Source organism: Nelusetta ayraudi, unplaced genomic scaffold, assembly GCF_046127955.1.
Source record: "Nelusetta ayraudi isolate G7.1 ecotype Tasmania unplaced genomic scaffold, CSIRO-AGI_Nayr_v1 ptg000059l, whole genome shotgun sequence".
In the NCBI taxonomy this organism is placed as follows: domain Eukaryota; kingdom Metazoa; phylum Chordata; class Actinopteri; order Tetraodontiformes; family Monacanthidae; genus Nelusetta; species Nelusetta ayraudi.
In genome coordinates this window covers 4,512,726-4,533,875 of record NW_027466109.1, presented here as the reverse complement: position 1 = coordinate 4,533,875, position 21,150 = coordinate 4,512,726, and the positions used below count along the sequence as shown (strand labels likewise).

At 43.7% G+C, this 21,150-nt stretch overlaps 4 protein-coding genes across 4 annotated transcripts in view; 1 reads left to right on the top strand and 3 right to left on the bottom strand.

Moving 5' to 3' along the window:
* cpamd8 (C3 and PZP like alpha-2-macroglobulin domain containing 8) overlaps positions 1–4,262 on the bottom strand; it is a 38,593-nt gene extending 34,331 nt beyond the window's left edge. The window contains exons 1-4 of the mRNA XM_076039653.1: positions 4,044–4,262; positions 1,467–1,618; positions 1,129–1,151; positions 232–397 (exon numbers count right to left, since the gene is read on the bottom strand). Of these exons, the coding sequence (XP_075895768.1) occupies positions 232–397; positions 1,129–1,151; positions 1,467–1,618; positions 4,044–4,129 (427 nt within the window). The 5' untranslated portion in view covers positions 4,130–4,262. The remainder of the gene's footprint in view (positions 1–231; positions 398–1,128; positions 1,152–1,466; positions 1,619–4,043) is intronic.
* A 1,723-nt stretch (positions 4,263–5,985) lies between these two features.
* sac3d1 (SAC3 domain containing 1) lies at positions 5,986–8,519 on the bottom strand. The gene is made up of 4 exons (XM_076039430.1): positions 8,427–8,519; positions 7,373–7,778; positions 6,971–7,253; positions 5,986–6,811 (listed from the first exon to the last, which is right to left on the bottom strand). The coding sequence occupies exons 1-4, from the start codon at positions 8,453–8,455 to the stop codon at positions 6,345–6,347; spliced, it is 1,185 nt and encodes a 394-aa protein (XP_075895545.1). The 5' UTR covers positions 8,456–8,519; the 3' UTR covers positions 5,986–6,344.
* Positions 8,520–8,814: 295 nt separating this feature from the next.
* Positions 8,815–11,917, bottom strand: haus8 (HAUS augmin like complex subunit 8). The gene is made up of 10 exons (XM_076039508.1): positions 11,762–11,917; positions 11,293–11,360; positions 11,097–11,158; positions 10,809–10,935; positions 10,554–10,664; positions 10,360–10,463; positions 10,075–10,233; positions 9,636–9,777; positions 9,246–9,387; positions 8,815–9,037 (listed from the first exon to the last, which is right to left on the bottom strand). The coding sequence occupies exons 1-10, from the start codon at positions 11,824–11,826 to the stop codon at positions 8,914–8,916; spliced, it is 1,104 nt and encodes a 367-aa protein (XP_075895623.1). The 5' UTR covers positions 11,827–11,917; the 3' UTR covers positions 8,815–8,913.
* A 7,435-nt stretch (positions 11,918–19,352) lies between these two features.
* foxe3 (forkhead box E3) lies at positions 19,353–20,840 on the top strand. Its single transcript, XM_076039314.1, has one exon. It carries the CDS (start codon positions 19,395–19,397, stop codon positions 20,661–20,663), a length of 1,269 nt encoding a protein of 422 aa, XP_075895429.1. The 5' UTR covers positions 19,353–19,394; the 3' UTR covers positions 20,664–20,840.
* Positions 20,841–21,150: the final 310 nt, after the last annotated feature.

Genomic DNA, 21,150 nt, shown 5'->3' with positions numbered 1-21,150 from the left:
GCATATACATATCTTGTATTTCTAAAAGTTAAAGGATGAATTGGTGGAGTATTAAAGGGACATTACAAAAAACGACTTCAATGAACTGTACGGATTAATTCCATACATTTAAAATGCCATTTCCCAATTAGAACACACCAGACAATGCTAATCGTTTTGACACCTCAAAAGAGGCTTTCGACATCTCAGCCATCAGTGTCTGATTAATTTCCGAGTGCACAACGGCTGAACCTTTATGTTTGGGTTTGTAGACGGGCTTGTCGGTCTGGATGAAGACGGCCGTGCCCTTGCTCTCCACTGTGACGGTGGTGTAGTTGTGGAAGATGTAGCCTCCTTCTGTGAGGTGCCGGTTGCCCCACACCTTCAGGTGGGCCTGGCCCCTCAGCCCAGAGGGAACCTGGTGGGGTCACATGCACGCACAAACACGCACGCACGCAAATCCATTAGCACACAGGAAAGCAAACGCGAGGAGAGCGAGGCTGGCGTGAGCGAATGATGCTATTTGTGGGAAGGATTGACGTACGAAGCCCGAGGGCTGCAATTACAAATGATTCACCGAGACGAACGACTTGTGCTCAAACATCTCCAGCGAGCAAATACCGCAGAATATGAAAACAACAAAATACAGCGACAACAAAAAAAAACGGTGAAGGAAAAAGATGAGCTACACAGGCAAAGAAGACAGGACAAAAAATGATAAGGGAAAGACAGAGAAGCAGAGGAAGCAAAATGACAGTAAAAGAAAGAAAGAAAGAAAAAGAAAGAAAGAAAGAAAGAAAGAAGAGAGGAATAATTGAATTGTGTATACTAGGTTGATCTATTCCAGCCTTCGGGGGCGGCGGACCATACATGCACGTCAACAGCTGTTGCGTATTACGTCGAGGCTGTTACCTTATTCCCCACGAATGAGAAAAGACAGATGTTACATGACAAATAATGTTGGTGTTGATTTGCATGTTGCCTGCAGGAATGTGCACACAACAGACAAGGGGCTCTCACTACTGTGCAGCTGTCACCCGCCCCCCCACCCTCAACCCCCCCCCCGGAAACAGGACCATGCATATCAAAACAATTAACGCAACGACTGGACGACAACAACAAGAAATAATAAAAAGTTTGCAGACTCACCTGCAGCTTGATGACGCCTTTGTCTGCAAAAAACAACAACAACAAAAAGACATGCAATAAGTTGATGTTTGGTGTTTTTGCCATATCTGCAGCCAGCATATCTGAGCCATTCAGTTCGAGAGCTGCCAGGCTGGGGCTCAGTTCGCCTGGAGGTGTTAGGCCTGAGTTAGCAAAGACATCCAGCAACAGCAGCATGCTGAGTTTGGGGCGTCTCAAACAAATCACAACACTGCACGAGTGCAGAAGTAATGTGTGTTGCCCAACTTGTCCTGATGTTGTGCGAAAATCTGAGCGCCCCAATTCAAGTGTTTGTTTTGTTTTTTAGCACTGATTCTCACCGAGCACAGAGCCATGGCTGTGGGAGACCGTCTGCCCCTTCACCGACAGCTGCACCTGGACGCGAGTCTCAGCCTTGGCGTTGAAGATGGTCACGCTCACACTCTCCTCCACGCCTGCCCGGAACACGGAGGGCGCTGCCACCAAGTAGCCCCTGGAGCAAAGCGGAGGGGAAGGAAAAATAAAAAAGGAGAGGTGTGGAGACGGTGAAGAGTGGAGAGGAGGGAAAGCGAGGAGGAGAAGGAGAAGAAGAACAAGAACAGGGGGGGGTTTAGTTAGAAGAGAACTAAAGTGGAGGAAGGAGTGGACGATGATGAGGGAGAGTCAGTGGGCAGCACAGGTTTCTGGCACCAATGCAGCACTTTCAGCTGGGGTGGCATCAATATTTACACAATTTGCAGTTTAAGGAGTTTAAGGAGTGTGTTGCAAGAAATCCTACAGGGGCGCAAATTCACGTTAGCATGTAAGAACTCTGACAACAAGGGACGTCATGTTCCAGCGAGATGAGATTAGAGTGAGATCACAAACGAAGACCAGTTTGCCTGCTAGTCAGTGAGGCACCTGCTCCAACGTTCTGATTGGCCAGACTGGGAGCCTCTCAGAGAACTTTGGCATCTCTTAAAAAAAAAACAACAAGAAAAGCAAACAAGATTACGTTCAGGTACCGGTTTAATAGCACGTCATTGAAGTTGCAGGGCACACAACGTCCTCTGTCTGCACACAACTGTCCTCAGCCGAAACGAATGAGCCTTATGCAGATGAAGTCGTTATGTCACCTGACCTGGAGAGGCAACGGATACAGAATAATAGATGCTCCTGGGTGAGTAAATTCTGCGCTGTGTGTCCTGCCAGGACCATGTGGCGCTGGGAATAAGAGAGTCCGGGCACACGGGGCGGATGGCCGAAGATATGCATCATGCAGAAGACGCCTTCAGCTCAGATCCACTCGCTGCCCCGTGGGGAAGGGGGCGAAGAGGGGGGGGCGGGGGGGGGGGGGTGCTGCTGCTGATCTCAAAGTCAGAAACAGGCCTGCTCACCCCACCGTACCTCGGACAACTTAAGTGTAGATCAGACAAATTAGGAGTGAGCAAAGCCTCCGGTGCAAAAACCCAATTGCATGCCTGAGAGAAAGATCAGGTGGTTGGCATTATGGCACGACGGCATTACAGCCGCGGGCAAGCGCAGTTCCTGAGAGGGAGCGAGGGAGTCATGAGAAAATCCCCTGAAAAATAAGGCTTCAGGAGAGGGGAGATAATACGAGGAAATTGACTTGGTGTGTTTGATCTACAGTGAGTTGAACCACGTCTGGGATGAGCCGCGGATCAGGTGGTGGAGACCACGCTTACTTCAGTCACATGGAGTCAAGTCTTCATCGTTTGCACCCAACCTTTTTTTTTTGTCCTGAGTTGAGCTGTAGCCAGTGAGGAATTATATTCCCTGATAGTCTTAGGCTTTTTTTTTTCGTTTTAATTCAGTCACATGGTTTAATGGTCTCAGACTATTGCCCAAATTTCTGCCTGAACTGAGCCGGTTAGGTCCTAATGCCAGACTTAAGCTCTTTTGTGCCCGCAACTGTGAGTCATATTTGGTTAATTCACAGGGCAGATCTTGCACACAGTCACTGTATCCCGTGCACGACCTTGGAGGAGAGACTCCACGGTGGCTGACAGAAGCCCGTCTGATGGCACCAGCATGGACAAAAAAGTCAGTTTTGCCCACGGTGACTCTGGGCCTGGATGGCAATAAAGGATGGAATAAGGCAGGAAATGATGAAACCTCTGCTGTAAAGCACCATAGCAAAAGAGTGAGCATGACGGATCAACTGGTGTGACTGCTCACAGCCTCTGTAAAAGCTGCCTGAATGAACAACTTAGAAAGCATGGACAGCTTTGCGCCACTGGCAACACTTTATACGCAGAAAAAAAAGTAAACACAAAGGATTGTTTGTGCAATCCAGAATATGCATTGTGCTCTAAGGTGGTTTGCAATGCATAGACCACAGTTTAAAGAGCAGTTGTGTAAATAAGATTAAATCAGTTTTTTTTCTCCACTGATTTGCAAGTGATGGACCAACTTGTGCAGCAGCTCACAGCTCCAATAAAAACTGATTGCACTGTTGCACTCGTCAGTATCTGTGTCATGCGGTGAAAATACTTGAAACTATTACTGACTGAGATGCTGAGATGTTTTGATAGGCTACCTATAAAACAAAAGGCCAGCTGCAGGAATAAAGGCAAATCACTCTATTTGATGATGGATCAACTTGCGCAGCGCCAATAAAGTCTCACTCAGTAATAGTTCATTTGTGTGCTGTGATGGCATTTCGAAAATCAGTCATGACAACCTGACTCCACACACAAACCACATCCTCCAGCAACTGTCTGTGGCCATTCTGAGCAGCAGTTCTCCCCAGCCTTAAATTCAATTATTTTTGTGATACTATGAGCTATAATTTAGAGATTATTCGAGAATCCAAATTCGATCACTGCATTTCCTCACCCCCACTCATTTGATTTGTACACTGCTGCTGTTGTGAGATTCCCACTACGGATCAACACATGAACACACAGGCTACTTACTGTCTGTCCTGTGCTGACGCTCGGCTTGCGCTGCACATAAACAAAGTCCACCAAAGGCTCCAAGCTGTCAGCGGCGAGCGCGACATTTTTGGCGTCGGTCACCGTGATAAAAAAGCAACAAAAAAACAAAAACAAAAACAAAACAAAACAAAAAACCGCTGGGATTATCAGCGTTTTCCACAAAAGGTTAAAAAAAAAAAAAAAAGAAAAAGAAAAAAAGAAAGAAAAACAGAGAAAAAAGAACCGGGAATACTGAGAGAGCGCGCCGAGGATCTTCTTTTAATCAAACTTTAAATTAAACGTCCAAGTCCTTTCTCGGTCTGTGTCTCCATTCAGCTCGGCTGCTGTTTCAAAAAAGGTGCGCAAAAAAGAAGCGCCGTCCGTCCGTCAAGAAAAAGCAAGCAGCAGCCAAGATCAGCTTTTTCTAATCATCCCACTTCGTCTCTCTCCCCCCCCACCCGCCCCCCCCCACTCAAGAAAATAAGGGAAAAAAAATCAAGCAAATCTTGCGCGTGTTTTATTTTTCCCTTTCAGAGCCAAAAGTACACGGGCAGTCCTCTCCCATGTGCCTTCACCCGCCCCGGTCCCGTTCTCTCATATTTCAGCATTACAAATTGCGAGCGTCCTCCCACTTGAAGCGAGCAACAAAATGTAAAGAAAGAGGCGTCGGGGGTCCGCGCACGCCGCCTCTGCCTCGCTGCCTCTCCCCCGGCTGTCCCTCCGCGAAGTCGGCGGCTCGTGTTTTATTCTACCCCCCACCTTCCAACGCAACAAGTCAGGAGGCTGCGCTTCATTCACCTCGATACCTCCTCTCACGTCTTAGCTGCGAGCAGCATGACTCGCTCCCAGTGTGCCGGAGCCCGCGGTCCCCGGGCGGCTCGCGGTCAACAACCTGCGCGTTGCACCGTTCCCCTTCGGCTTTAACCCGCCGGCTGCTGCTGCCATCTCCGCAGAGCCACCGGCCTCGTAAAGCTGCCCTTCGCTTCGGAAAACATCACGAGACTCCCCCCAACAAGCCGGGAAACTCGGGGGGAAAGGAGCACAAAAGGCAAACGTTCCGGAGGGGAAGTTATGCCGTGTTTCCTCTGCTCGCCGTTCCGTGCGCAGCGCGGAGAGCTGCTGCCCTCTTCCGGCGAAGGAGGGGACATGCAGCCAGAGTCCGCCAAAAGCATCCATCCGTTCATCCGTCCGTCCATCCATCCATTTTCGATGCCCGCTTCTTCCTGCACTGGTGCTGGAAATTCTGGCTCTTTTCAGAGAAGCGGTTCTTTTTGCTCAGCTCACTTAAAAAGAGACGGTTCTTTTGGCTCCCAAGAGGCTCCTGACATTTTTTGTTTTGTTTTGTTGCTTATATTATTTTTGTCTAATCTTGTGTGTATGATATCAATAAAATCATTTTTTTTTAAATTTAAAATACCAAAACAAACGCCAACCCCAATGCAACTATGTACAATTGAAAGAACACATTAACGAAACATCACAACAAGATAAAAACAAAACATTAGCATAGCAAACAAAAAGCAGCACAAAATCTCCATTAAAACATGTTCTAACTCACCACTAACTCTGACAGCAAGTACATGTGAATCGACCTTTGGCTCCCGGGGGGAAAAAAAACAGCTCAATCAAAAGCTCTTGGTTCTACGCCATGAGGCCTTCCTTTTCTTTCAATTTGTCCTATTTAAAGTCTTCACGTTAATGCAAACACAGCTACAGATATGTTCCCCAGGCTTGTAACAACATCCTCACTATTTGTAAGCTATAACTGAATGATTTATGGGAGGCTGTAAACAGAGATCTAAATGTTCAATTTGTTGTGGAAGTCTGGAAATCCAGTGTTTGTTTGGATAGTATTTCAGTTCAAGATTGTTCAACTGGAGTCTGCAATGACAGTTAAAGATCTAGAAATTGGTATAAATGGCACTTTAAAGAAAACAATACATTTTTGTTTAGTTTACACAATTTATTGAAAGGTTTATCTGAGAATTGCTGAGAATTTTTCACCAAGGTTGATCTTTACAGCACAAAGAAAACATTTAAAAACACATACAAAGAGGTTGATCAAACACTGAAAAGAGGGTTTCTTAACATGATAAACAAATATCAAGCTTAAATCTTGTATTGACAGTTTACACTTTCAGATATTTTCCTGGAAAGGCACTGAGTTTGACCATTCCAGTGGGAACCCAAAGGAAACCATCAAAAACAAGAAGTGCAGAAGGATCACATAGTGACAAATTAGTTGTTGTTAAAAGTGTTGTTATAAGATATTAAAAGAGCAATGATGCCTCTTTTAATATCTTAAGCACAACCGTGAATAATGTTTCCAACAGATATGTCCTGGTTGTTCTTGGCCTCTGTGTTGTGATACAATTTGCAGTGAAGCTTCTCCTGTTCGGGCTCGGCAAATGTAGCCTTGGAGAAAACCACTTGATTGTCCTGGTCAACCTCTTGTCCGTGAGCGAGACAGATCTGCACTGCGAGCGACGTGTCCAAGTCCAGAAGCTGAGCCAGTCTGCCGAGCGGGAAGCGACAGTTGCGACTGCTGAATCCGTGGCTGTAGATCAGCAGCAGGTCTCTACGACACGCCACCAGGTGACGGTGTAGAGCGCAGGTCTGCAAAAGGGTTAGTCTCTTAGCCAATCGGAGCAGACACACCGGATTTCGTTCCAAGAAAGCTCTGTTGATGGACAGGGCGAGTGAGACGGCGGGAGAACTGCGGAGCTTCTCTGGTAACTCCAGGATGTGCTGCGTGGCTCGAGCTGAACCTGCGGGAGGCAAAGAATCAATTAATTCAAAGCAAAAACAAGTCTCAGGTGAACTCTTGCAAATAATGACTAATATTTTAAATAGAATGTTTTATCTGATCATTTAGCATTCCTTTAGCATTTCTGTCTGGTATTAATAGAGCAAATAAGGTTACAAACCTAAATTGTATAAAAGTCCAAGAGCTTGAAATTCTTCCTGGTTTGGATGTGGTCCTGCTTTGGTTGCATAGCAATTCACGAGCCAGCTCAGGTTCTCCTGTAGGTGCGTGTTGTTGATGCACGGGTCGTAGAGCCGCAGGGGTTCGCCACAGAGTCGATAAGACGCATAGATGAGGAAACGAACCGTTCGCTCCAGGATGGCCACGCATTTTGACCCAGACACCCTCTGGATGATCATATCCTGCTTCACACCACGCAGCCGGTCGAAGACAAAGCTGTAAATCTGGAACACAAAATAAAACCTAATAAATATAGCTGCTAACAATACAGATGTTGACTAAACTGTCACAGAACAAAAGTGTAAGTGATGTGTGGGCTAGATGGCGCTATAGCAGTACTCGCCTCAGTCCAAAGATGCAGATCAGGGGAAGAGGCAATGCTGTCGATGAGGTAGCACACAGTTCTCAGCAGCACCTCAGGTGGGCGGAGGTCACTTGGGTTCGTTGAGTCTTTTCCAGCTGCTGGTCTGGAATACTCTTTGACTGCCCGCGAGGGGTCTCCTCTGGGTAAGCGATCTCCTTCTGTGCCTGGCAACATCTCAAAGCGGTGCAGGCGGTTCTGTCTCTCACGATCACGCAGCTCACGTGCTGGACACATGGTCTGGCAGGCGCCCTCGGGCACGGTTTCATTTTGCTGCCGCCGCTGCTTCTCATGGTCATCCACCACCCTTGGCTGTGCTCTGCCTCGGCTTCGCCACTGCCCTCGATTTCCCTCCTCGCCTCCAGCATGTGTGTCTCTCCACTGAGAGCTGCTCAAAGAAAGACAATGTCACATATCTCTCGATGCATCCGTGGGGTGTCTATTTCAATAATTTTATTAGGGGTCGGAGAGAAAAAAAAAAACATCTTACATGTTTCTTGTGTTTAGAAACTATACCGTTATTCATTTGTAACTATACAATGCAAAACTAAGATTCATCTATTTGTAGCGATTCGTTCTTTTTGCCTTTAAATGCATATGTAATCAATGACATGAGGGTTGTTGTAAAGTCGAGCTAAGTCACATATCTGGTCAACACAGAATATGGACTGTTCGTCTTCTTAAAAAGGGCAGCACATTACTACTTAACGTTCCTGCAAACATTTGCGAGAATTCAACGACTTCGTGGCAAGATGCATGAATGAATGAATAAATGAATCGCTCGAAAATAAAGGCGTCGACCAAGTGCATACTATAAATTCATAATGAGCTAAGAGTCCCCTTGCTGGCATTAGCCAACTAAAGGCAGGTAGCTAACAAGTCGCTGCGAACGAAAGATCGCACACGAATGGAGTTTCGACAATAAACGGTCACTTTTTGGCAGAGGTAAAAACTGTACAGCTTTAGACGCACAGATTTGCTAAGTACTTTGGGGCCGAAATGTGCGGTTACATGTGACATAAACAACAATACTCACGCACGACGAGGACCCCTCCTATGGCTCATTGGCACTTCAAGAAGCCCGGTCGCCAACTTCCGAGTAATGTCCAATCAAACGTGTTGTTATTATGCTCAACTCCTACGTCACTTCCTTAAGTGAAGGCGACGAGTTAAAGGCGGAACAAAAAAACAACAAACTCGACGTATCCGACTTTGTCAACGTTATGACAGTGAATGAAATGTGAATGTTTTACCATTTCCGAATTAAATCATTTAAAAATATTATAAATTTACACGACAAAACATTTAATTTTATTTTTTCCACAACTTTATCCATTCCCCCCACACCCTCACCCCACCCATTTAAATTATAGTTGTGACAGATAAGAATGTTTGACAAAAAAACAATAAAAATAAAAGCTAATTTCTTTTTTTAAATTATTTTATTTATCAACAGTGAAACATTTTCAAACATCGGAACAATGTTCGGATCTATCTATTTCATTCCGAGAGGTTATCCTTTACTATTTCTCCCAATACAGCTCATGAAGTCTGGTAGGCCCAAGCTTTTCCTCCTCCATGGATTGCTGTGCGTAAACTGTGTGTTGGCATACCAAGGATGATAACTCATGTAACTCCGAGAATGCACTAGAAATATGGAGAACAGGTTTGATTAGAATCAAAACACCGAAGTTAGTCCACATACACTTTTTTCATGAGTTGGTAAAAAAAAATACTGCTGATGATCATTTGAAAAAACATACAGGGCCAGGTACATACAATATCTATGTCGTCAGAAGATTTATTACAGCGTGAGGTCCAAACTAGTAACCAGTACTCTATACAACATGCCTACCGTGACAGATGCTGACTGATGTCTTTCGATGTTGTTTTAATCTCCCTCAGACATTCCAGAGAAGTGCGGTTGTCTTCATAAGTCCCTTCAGTGCACTCCAATAGCAGCTCTTCTTTCTCTTTCAGGCATGCCTCAGCTGTATCTGAAAAAAGAAAAGAAAAGACTGTTTTAACAAACTGTAGAATAAGTAGATGTGCACTGTCTAAAATCTGTAGACCAGAAAAAGCACTATACAGTTTTTAAGCCTTCAAATTAATGTTTACTGATTCACTGACTAGATTTATTTATTTGTTTTTGTTGATTTTATTAGGGGGATTGGCATAGAAAGTTTGGCATCAAATTGCATTTCCTGAATCATTTTTGGTTTAAAACAAGTGCAATCCCAAAAACCTAGAAATTCTCGTCCATCTTTATCAATATAGAAGTTCTTGACGGGAAGTTTGTGTCGGGTGGTGTCAACAGCTGTGGCAAAAGTTGTGTAATCCTTTGTGAACTCCTGCACAGCTTCTGCAACGGGAGTAAGTGCATCAATCTGAAGTTTAAAGAAAGAAAGAAAGAAAGAAAGAAAGAAAGAAAGAAAGAAAGAAGATAGTATTAAATATCACATTTCATCCAGAAGAGACACACATCTGTAATTTTAGTAACTGTGATTTACTTTGCCCTTCTTACACAAACAGTTATCACAGCTTTGTAAAGTAATATGCCATTACTAATAAAGCAGGTAAACTGGCAAGGAGGTTAAAATCCCTATATTTACTTTAATAAGCAAATGTAGCTGTTTAACTTCTACTTCCTTTAACAAAATCACCAGAAAAGATGGTATTCTGACCTGCATATTCAGGCATTTATTGATCCGCTCCTCCGTTACGATGGAGAGGTACTGACACTTCTTCTTGTGAACCTCTTTACGCAAGGTCTCTTCCTCCTCCATTACCTGCAGGATCCTTGCCTCTGCATCTGCTTTCAGCTTCCCCAAATTGTTCTCCATCTTAAAACAAAACAGAGCCAAAGCCAGATCCTTAATTTTACTCATTGTGGGGCACTTAGGAATCTTTTATTTATCACAAGTTCTAATATGGGGATGGTTTTCAAATATATATATGAAGAGACTCACCTTAGCTGTGAGGTGGGCCAGTAAGAATGTCATCATCTCAATGTGTTCCTTGTCAGTCTCTGCATTTTTGTATGTTTCTGCTGCACTTTCAAATACTGTTTTATCTGAGTGACATACATTGTATACATATTAGAAAAAATAAAAAACATATCACATTTGTAACTAACTTTAAAAAAGGGTGGTCATTAGTTTACCTCTAATGACGGAGATATCAAAATCTGGTTGGATGAAGTGTCCATCTGAGAAAGTAGACTGCAAAATACTTTTCCTGAGCAGGGTTGTCTCAGCCTCCTGTAGACCTGTTGCTGTTGAGATTAACACATTTTAGTAATGCATTAAAACCACTGGTAGTCCTCAAGTGAGTAATCTTTGCTCTGTCAGTGCTGGATAATAAATGTTACCAAACAATGAAAACATCCGAAAAACAATTCCAAGTATTTGGGAAATACCTCTTAATGCAGCCTGTGGAGCCATTGAACGTCTTGGGGGAGTTCCAAACTTTGTTTTGAGGCCACTTGGTTTGGGTGAACAAGGCTTCAATGGTAACGTCATCGACTCATTGGTCAGTGAGGTACTCTGGTCATAGTGTGACAGGAGCATAAAAAGACAAGTATGCAACATTAGAACCCAGCATCCGCAGAGTCATCTCTATTACTATGTTTATTGAACACATGGATCAAATGGTATACATCTGGCATACCAGTCACAAGAAGCAACTGAGAAAAAAAATGAATTACCTTTGAAAGAGACGTTTTCTCAGCTGCCTGCATATATCTTGACTTGACAATTGTCCCACCAGCTAAAGATTTTTTTTTTTTTTTTTTTTTATAAATACAAACAAGCTTAAAGGCATTTCACGGTATAACATAATGCAGCAATCGTGTAACAGCATTAGATGGGAATCACAACAACAAAACATAGGGAAATACCTACATGTGGTACTTTTCTTCCCACCTCCACTGGTGTTGTTAGCTCTACTGACATTGCTCACAGCTTTTGAGCTGAAAAGAAATAGAGACAGAGCTGACGTTGTGTTTTATAATCATGCGTAGCCATGGAACTTCCGTTTGTTTACAAAATTGTCGTCAATCCAAAGCTAAGCTATTAGCTAAGGTGAAAGTCCAAAATATGTTGACATCCAAAAACACTACTAGCGTTTAGTCTGTTCTTATTGGCACGCTCAGCTAACTTACAAATAAATGGACAACAAAAACATTTTGGTAACAAAGGAACAAACAGAACAAAACAAAAAGTTAAATATGCAGTTTCCTGGAACTAAAGAGACGGACTGAGCAGGTCACCGTGTAAGAAAGCATTTAATAATTTAAAGAAAGAGACAAGACACATTTTAGAGCATAAACATTACGTCTACCTAAAAGAAAAAAAAAAGAAGAGTAAAAACCTTTTAGCGTCGGTAGAACCACTTTTGAAACCGCTCGACGCAGCTGCCGTTCTTCTCGACGCCATGATGTTTTGAAACGAACCGCCTGTACTCCTGTTTTAATGACCGGTTGAGACAAAAGCTGGTCTTTCAGTTCCGCGCTCTGATTTTTGAAAGTCAAACTACAAGAAATGCTGAAAATTATAATTATCCAGAAAAACTAAACCGAATGACGCATCGGGATACCCCCACTACCCCCAGCCAAAACGAAACAAAACAAAAAACATAAAAACAAAAACCACTGTAAATTCTATACTACTACTACTACTACTACTACTACTACTACTAATAATAATAATAATAATAATAATAATAATAATAATAATAATAATTATTATTATTATTATTATTTGCGCATATTTAGAAAACTACTAATCTACCGTTCCTCTAATAACCGCTAGATGGGGGTAAAGGTATTCATTATACACTTGAGTAAAATTAGGCGCAGCATTTTTGATCGCACACGTCCTAATGTTACCACTGACCGTCTTATACCGTCGTTTAATGACTCACTATATTGTTAGAATATGCTGTGGTTTCGAAAGAAAGAAAGAAAGAAAGAAAAAGAAAGAAAGAAAGAAAGAAAGAAAGACAGATGGTGCAGCCAAAATTCAAGAGCAAGGATAAGTTAGTGGGGAAATTATTTACAGAAAAATAAAAACAAACAAAGCGCATAAAAGTGTAATTAAGAAGAATTCTTAAATGTACTCCCATTATACTAGCAGATGACTCAGATCTCACATCCAGGATAACCTCAGGGCTCCTCAATGACTTAAATCCCTCCCAATCACAAAAACAATTAAAACATAAATAAGTCAACAGATGCTTTTTAAATAAAAAAAAAAAAACACAACAGAATAATTAAAGAAAGTTATAACAAACAAAGTCGTTCTACAGAACAATTTAGTCCCTCTTTTATTTGCTCTATAAAAATAATAACAAAGAAAAAAGTATACTTACACAATATTATTGACCATGTATTTAGTCTGTCATACAACTATGCACTTGTTTTTTCTGTTTTCTCTACCATCCATTTTCAGATCAGTGCCAGTGACAGGGTGGGTGTAATCCAAGTCAACAATACACAGATGAGAGGCTGTGAAACACTGATCTGTTAATGGGGACATCAATTAGCAGGAATAAAAACAAAATGCTATTCTGTAAAATAAATTCCTGTGGGGCATCAAATTACATAAGAAAATGTGTAAAAATGAACTTTTCTTTTCTTTTCTTTTCTTTTCTTTTTTGGCAGCTGTGAGGATGATGGCAAATGTACTGTTTTCCTTGCCACAGTGTTTGTTTGCTCTTTGGTTGTGGATGTGTGCACGAGTCCTAAGGAGCACAGTGGGCACTGACCCCACCTGTTTGAGCAGCACTCAGACGACAGGAAGGACAATGCAATGAGAGCGGGCGTGAGACTGTGTTCTCAATACAGTCAAGTGTCTTGTGTCAAAGCATGCGTCCTCCGGGGGTCCTGCAGTTACTGTAATTTTAACAGTGCTTTACTTAAATCCGTTTGGTTGTATCGGCCGTTTTCAGCCATATTTGCAAACTGGATGCAGTTGAGGCAAAAGGGAGTCCTGACCTTTCTGCTTTAATGAAAATTTCATGATGAGGGTTGAGCACTTGGACTTGGCACCAAAACAAAACTGTCACAAACACATCTCTGTCGCTGTGTGTGTGTGTGTGTGTGCGCACGCACATGCGCATGTGTACATGAGTGACACTTTATCTGTCTGTCTAAAGGCCAGGTCTTATCATTCCCTCCTCCCGACCCCTCTCTCTCTCTCTCTCTCTCTCTCTCTCTCTCTCTCTCTCTCTCTCTCTCCCTCTCTCTCTCTCTCTCTCTGCTGACGCCTTGAACATGGCTGTTGTGAGCCTGCACACCGGCCAGCTGTCTCTCAACACCAAGCAATGCCAGCAGCAGGCCACAAGAGCGATATGAAGTCTTTTGGATCTAATCCATGGTCTCACGTATCAGAATAAAAATCTAGATGTTCATGCTAAGGTGCTGTTCCCATAGATTTTCCCAGAGCAGAGGAGCAAGATCTGGTCCATGGCCGAAGTGGAATAGTGAGCAGTGCAGGTCGAACGACAGACAGCACTGTGGGGGACACGGGGGGTCGCTGAATGGTAGTCCTTGTGTGTTGCCGGAGCCCACCTTCTTCGTGTTTCTCCCCCTCCCTCCCCTCCCATCCGATACTCTGACGTCCAAAGAAGGAATCGTCTATGTCACAGTGACCTCACTGATACTCTTCACAGCTTTTCAGCGGGATGAAAAGGTGAGATGAAACAGCTCAGAAATTCCTGCTGGGAAGAAAGAAAGGAAAGAAAAAAGAGTTGTGGTTCATCCTGCTACCGCGTGTATGCACAAATGATTAGACATGCGCGCGGACACACACACACACACACACACACACACACACATACAGACAGACAAATCCGCCCATGCAGCCCACACACCAGACCTTCTTCCCCCTTGCGGTAAACTGTTAGTCATCACTAGCCAGTCTGGTCCACATAGCCTTCCAGGAATGCCTCAAACACACACACACTCACACACTCACACACACACACACACACACACACACACACACACACACACACACACACACACACACACACATGCACTGTCAAGCCAATAACCAGGATCTACAGATATCAGTGAGATATCTGAATTCAATCTCGCTGTCTTATCTCACATACTGTTGGATCAACAAAGGAGGAAGGCTGGGCTCAGGAGAGGTCCAGCATTTCCACAGTGGTTGTAGCTGAAGGATAAATAGGTGCCAAGAGGCCACTATTCTGTTGGAAAGGCGTGCTGCCCACGAAACATCTAAGATAAACCATCCAATAACCAATAGAAAAATCCAAATAAAAATAAAAAAAAATCACGTGCTGCTAAACATATTAACCTCTATAGATTATTTACTCTTTCAACCTGGCAACCATAGAGACAAATAGTGAGGAAAGACTGACTGCAGCACGTGCTGACATTAAAGATGCATAAATAACTTTTTATCCAGTTTTAATGACAAGCTGTTTTCTCACTTCAGCGCCAAATTTGTCAACGAGTTTGAGCTTCTTTACCTGCAAATTGCTGTCATTATCTCTGCAGGAAGTGCCGTCCGCTCATGTAGAGGAACCGTCACATCCGTGGCCTCTGGTGCTGCAGGCTCCTTGAGGATTTCCTCCTGGTGGCTGGAGGTCGGATGGAGTCGACCATCTACTGAAGCAGAAATGTTGAGGAAGCTGTCCTTGAGGCACAACTTCAAATGCTTTATCTTTTTGTTCTTTGTTTTTTTGACATATTATTGCAACATGTTGATGATGTATATGAGGGACATGGTATTTTCTATGAGCTTTAAGATGAGGCTCAGTTTTATTCTGTGCAAATGGTTAGTTGGACCCCTCAAACACATTTCAAGAGGTTTTCTCAAGTGATAAAACTCAGTTCACTGAGTAAAACTCAGTAAACAGTTATAGAAGAACCAAATGGAGCAAAAACCACCTCCTATGGAGACCTACTGTACATGTACACGAGACAATATTTATTGGGACAGATATTTTGAGACAATACCTTGAACCAGGCCAAGATAATGTTCTACAGGGTCTAATGGGAAAAACTTGTCTAGAAGGAAGAACATGTTTTGTCAGGGGAGGATGTTGAAAGCTGCCTCTTTTACCCACACGTTACAGTCCATCTGCCCAACGCATGGATACGAGGCGAAAACCATGCAGCAAACACGACTTGCTCGTGTGTATGTGTGTGAGAACCGTGCGCGGTGCTTTATGGGAGCAGTGTAGCGTGCAGTTCAGGAGCGAGCAGAGGCGGCCCGGGCCAGGACAGAGCCAGTCCTCTGGTAATCCCTGCGTTTTCAGGAGCCCTGGCCCGTACTTGATGAGCTTGAGCAAGAAAAAGGTTGCGCTCTCTCGTGCGTTTCTCTCTCACTGTCTCCCACTCGCTCTTTTATTCCCTTCTTTTTCTCACACCCCCCCGACTCAACATCCCCTGAAGCCACTTTGCGAATGAATGAACTCCAAGTGTTTACTCAGCAGCTCTGCCTTGTCCCCTGTATGTTGCGCAGGACTTCACAGAAAACAGGGAGGACGCCTGCACAGCCATCACACACTAACTACCTGGTCACATCAAATAGAAGCCAGCAGAATGTTTGACTCTGTGTTTTCCTTTTTTTGCATTGCAACTTGCATTAGTAACTTCAGATGCACATCCACTATGTTTTCTGTCTCAATCATTTTGATCGACATTTGATCTTGTTGTCTAAAACATAGGAAACGTGATGTAATATAAGAGGACAGGTTAGTGTTAAACACTACCTAAAGAGTTCCTTATGCTGATTGATATCAAGATACAATGCAACCAGGCTGGTAGACTGATTGACCCTTACAATGCAGAGAATTGATGACCCCAGTGTCACTTTTATCTTGTCAGTCAATTGGAAACAGTTACTGTATCAAAGTGTCATTCCCTGATTTTGGTGCTCCTCCTGATCCAGCTCACATCTTTTTTTTTATACCAGCCATGTTGTCAGGGTTAAATCGTGAAACTCTGAGCAGATCCACGTTCTGAGCTACACACACAAATTGTGAATTGACAAGTTTATTATGTTTATAAAAATGCTAATTATTGGGGTATTTTATGTCAATACACTGAAAAAAATGTACATTGAAACACCTACTGTACTTTTAAAAATCAGCACAATTCAAAGCAGGATTCATCCAACACCTACCACAGCTTTTCTCTTGATGGCTCCACCAGAAGATAACTTCTTTAAATTTAACTGTAATTTGCCCCTGAAACTTCACATCCTCAAAATAATCCCAGCATAATGGGCTGGCAGCACCATGCATGCGTTTGCATTTAACTGAGTTCATAGATTAATATAAACAATTTTTATTCATGGGAATTTAGAGTAAAATGTTTATCATACATTTTCCAATTCTTTTGTGTTTATGTATTGTGTAGTTTTGTACAACCCACCTGGTCGGGTCGCCCTTGAAAAAAAAGTGTTTTTTTATTTTCAAATATTTTTTTTTTATCTGGTTAAAGATCTGATATGATATAATAATAAGAGGATAAGCCTGATGTGAAGCGCTGAGGTGCAGAGAGGCTCTGCTGGGGTGGTTTAGCAGAAGAGGGGATTAACAAGAGGCCGCGGACCCTGAGGCATAGGGCCTATTTCCTGGCCTGAGCCCCTGTTTGTCCTGCCTGACCTGGCAGCTCTGGGGCCAGATCCTGCTTGGATACGGCCGCGCTCCCACGCCTGTCTGAAGCTGTTAGCCACTGGCTGTGAGTAGCTAGCTGGGCTTAGTGATGTCTGAGCTGCGGCTGGGTTGGGAACGCTCCAAACATTTGTATGTGTGGGTGTTGTAGGGTGGGATGGGGTGGGGGGAAGCGACTTGATGTCAGTGCTGTGGCCAGCACTAGCCAGGGATGATTAACCACTTTGATTTTGCTAACATCTCTGGATGCTTAAAAAAACAACAACCAAAAAAACCAAAAACAAAATGGTGAACAAGTGTGTCATCTTTTGTGCTTTGCCCTGTTATCCTAATTTTTTAAACATTTTTTATAACCTTATAATCCAGCATTGGAGTAGAAAATATATAAATTATTATTTTAGAGATTACATATGTACCAAAAAAAATGTTATCGTCTTTAAACTCCTAATCATTGAAGGAGGCATTAACTTAGAATGGAATTCAATTCCCCACATCAGGCTGTGGAAGATGCTCACATAGATAAAATGGAAAACATACATAGATAGATGCAATTCAAATGAGTCAGAAATCAACACAAACTGGATGTCAGTCAGATGACTGACTTGAATTCATTGAGGTTTTTGTTGTTTTTTTTTAAATTTTATTTCAAGTAATAGTTGGAAAGGATGGACTGGAAAAAAAATCTTCCACTGATATACCATCGAATCTAAATGTTATTTTCAGAACACCTCAGATTCAGTGCACTAGAGTGTGTGAAAGGTTTTAAAATATGGTCCAAAATCTACTTGAGCATCAAATCATGATGGGCTGGTGATTGCCAAGATCTCTTAAAATAGCTTTGGAAGGATTCCACTTAAACTATGATGGCCCTTTATTGACTTTTTCTTCTGTGTCCACCCCAAATTGAACTATAGCATCGCTGAAATGATCACTCTGCAGTGTTCGGCTCAGGCCAGGCGGCCCATAGGCCACAACACATCGGCCTGTGTGGTTAAAAGCGACGGCAGCGGGTCCCCGCTCTGTGGTTCTTCCCTTTTGTAATCAACCCCGACCCTGCTATTTGCCTAAATAATCAATTAGAAGCACTATCATATGCCAGTGTTTAAACGGTGTTGTCTGCATACAAACTGTGTGCACAACCGTGTTTTCACTTACAAAATCCATAAGACAACACCTCCTCACTCTGAGCAGGCCTCTGTTTGATTATCGCTCTCCAAAAATGAAAATGTAATGAGGGGATATTTACTTTTCTTCCCCAAAAGCTTTGATAGCTCAATTGCTTGTTTTCAGTGGCTTGTTTTTATTTTTCAATCGGTGGATTGGCTGTTGGGTTTGGACTAACACGGAGCGGCTGTGCGAGTGTTGTTTCTGCCCTGGATATACACAGAGCTGTCAGTGAAAGCAGGGGGAAAGAGAGAGGGAGATAGGTTGAATAGGAGGGGAAAAGGGAGAGGCCATCATTAGATTCCAAAATCCTTCATCTTGTTCTACTTTGGTTTTCAGACATTTATCAGCTTCCGTATATTATCAATTCCAGTGTATTTGCAGACAACGTAGTGTGTGGTGTGGAGCTTTGAGATGATATTCAGCCTCATTTGTGAAGATGTTTATTTGGGCCAATCAAAAAGTTTTGACACTCTGTTTACCTGGTACAGAATAATAAAAAAAAACTATTTCTGAACCAGTTTATATGACAATTTACTGATAAAGAAAACTCTGATTTATTCCTTTATATATATTAAATTGTCTAATTATGGGCCTCTGCTTTTTGTATGTATAAAAAAACGATTTCATGTTTTACTATGTGTTTACATATTGAAGTCTTTCTTTTGCTTTGCTTTTTTGGCTGCTCCATATATAATAATTTTCTTTCTCTTTTCTGCATTTTTTTTTATATTTCACTCTCCCTATATGTGATTACTTGTGTCAATCAGCAGATCTATCAAAAATTGAAAATCAAGCTGCTTATCATTTAAACCACGTTTTGGTGATAACAATTTGATTAGATGTCAGTTGTCCAGTGTAACTGATTAGAGGAGAAATAAAACTTCTGCTGGGTTTTTGTGCTCCTGCCTCCACCGTCACTGGCCAGGCTGTGGCGTCAGTCCCGCCCTGCTTTATAAAACTGTCAACGCCTTCCTCTCACCTGGACTGACACGCAGCAGCCCAGACGTCAGGGCAGGACAGGGGCTATTTTCGGCCAGAGCAACATAGAGGGGGGAATCGGCCGTCATAGTTTATACTTCCACTGCGATTTAAAAACAACAACAACAACAACAAACAAACCTGATTGGGTGTTTATTTTTATTTTTTTCCTGCAACGAGGCGATCGCCACAACTGGTTATTTTTATGAATCTGGCAAATTACACCTACTTCTCTGGCATGTGCAACATGACCGCTGAGACTCAGCACTCGCCCGCCGAGGCGAGTCCTGTCATCATGTCTCCGAACGTCAGCCTGGACTCACCGCTGCCTCCTCCGCCGCCTCTGATGCTGCAGGCCCGGACCAAGGACAACGTTCTGATCAAGTCCGAGCCCCGCGGGAGCAGTCCGGGCACGGAGGATGGAGGCGCTCTGGGCCAGACCGAGGAACACCTGCCCACCGGGAGCCGCCGCAGGAAGAGGCCCGTCCAGAGGGGCAAGCCTCCCTACAGCTACATCGCCCTCATCGCTATGGCGATCGCCAACTCCCCCGAGAGGAAGCTCACCCTGGGGGGTATCTACAAGTTCATCATGGAGCGCTTCCCCTTCTACAGGGAGAACTCCAAGAAGTGGCAGAACTCCATCCGTCACAACCTCACCCTCAATGACTGCTTCGTCAAGATCCCTCGGGAGCCCGGCAGACCCGGGAAGGGCAACTACTGGACCTTGGACCCGGCCGCGGAGGATATGTTTGACAACGGCAGCTTCCTGCGGCGGAGGAAACGCTTCAAGCGCACGGATGTGAGCACCTACCCGGGTTACATGCAGAGCTCCAGCGCGTTCACGCCGACCCCGATGAGCAGGCCCTCGTACCCAAACACCCTGTACGCGGGGATCGGCTCGGGCTACGGTTCCCAGCTGACCGCCACGTCTCCGCATCCGGCCATGCTGCACCACTACCAGACCTCGGCCGGGGTCGGACAAGGGCAGCCGCGCATGTTCAGCATCGACAACATCATCAGTCAGCAGACGGTGATGCAGGGTGGGCCCGGAGGGGAGCTGGGCTCCCAGGCGCTGGGCCTGGGCGCGGGTGACCTGGGCACCAGCATGACCTCCAGCTGCTCGGTGAACGGCACCGAGCCGTCCGCCTGCTTCCAGAGCCAGACTGTGAACCCCTCGGCCAACATGCTGAACCGGAACAGCGGCAACCTGTCGTCCAACCTGGCTGCCGGGTACCCGTACGCCTCCTCCTCGGCCTCTCCTCCGAATCTGTCCACCATGACGCAATCCGGCTTCTCGCAGGGCGGATCGCAGGTGTACTGCTCGGGCAACCGTATCTCCTTGCCGGCTCTGCGGCCCGGGTCGTGCGCCGAGCACACGGAGCAGCTGCTGGGCCTCCCGAGCCCCATGAACTCCTACAACAACAGCTACATGAGACAAGCCAACTTTGCGTCAGGATTAGAGCGGTATATGTAAAATAATAACGACAGCTATACAAACGACGATGATGACAATAATTGTGATTTTAAAAAACCCAAAACATTTTCGTTGAAAATTTATCACGAACCTTTCCAGCTCTGAGGGAATCCTTATGGTTTCTCAGACACGACATGCATTTTGGATTAGATGCAGACAAATTGGCGACTGTATATATATATATAAAAAAAAAAACAACCAAAATCTCATTATATTTTAGTTTTAAATTCCTGTCAAAATATACAAGATATTGTCCTACAGTCCCCGCAAAGAAGTGAATAAACAACCGAGCCTTTAAAAAATACATTCCTTTTGTAAAAGGTGCGAAGCCATTTAAAATCCATTTGACACATTCCATCACTGTTTTTATTTTATCTATGTTTTTTCATACATCTTTGTTTTTATTGAAGTTTACATGTGTTAGTTTCATCATCTAGGTCGTATATCTCTTTCTTTTGTAAATATTTTTTTCCTATAAATGCTGATA

Excerpts from the sequence above, each read along its gene's own strand:
- sac3d1 (XM_076039430.1), bottom strand. The coding sequence starts at position 8,455 with ATGAGCCATAGGAGGGGTCCTCGTCGTGC. Across the intron at positions 7,254-7,372 it reads ATCTGCATCTTTGGACTGAG|ATTTACAGCTTTGTCTTCGA; the intron begins GCGAGTACTGCT and ends TTTGTGTTCCAG. Across the intron at positions 6,812-6,970 it reads TGGACTTTTATACAATTTAG|GTTCAGCTCGAGCCACGCAG; the intron begins GTTTGTAACCTT and ends TGCCTCCCGCAG.
- haus8 (XM_076039508.1), bottom strand. The coding sequence starts at position 11,826 with ATGGCGTCGAGAAGAACGGCAGCTGCGTCGAGCGGTTTCAAAAGTGGT. Across the intron at positions 10,936-11,096 it reads AGAAAACGTCTCTTTCAAAG|AGTACCTCACTGACCAATGA; the intron begins GTAATTCATTTT and ends CACTATGACCAG. Across the intron at positions 9,778-10,074 it reads ATAAATGCCTGAATATGCAG|ATTGATGCACTTACTCCCGT; the intron begins GTCAGAATACCA and ends TTTAAACTTCAG.
- foxe3 (XM_076039314.1), top strand. The coding sequence starts at position 19,395 with ATGAATCTGGCAAATTACACCTACTTCTCTGGCATGTGCAACATGACC.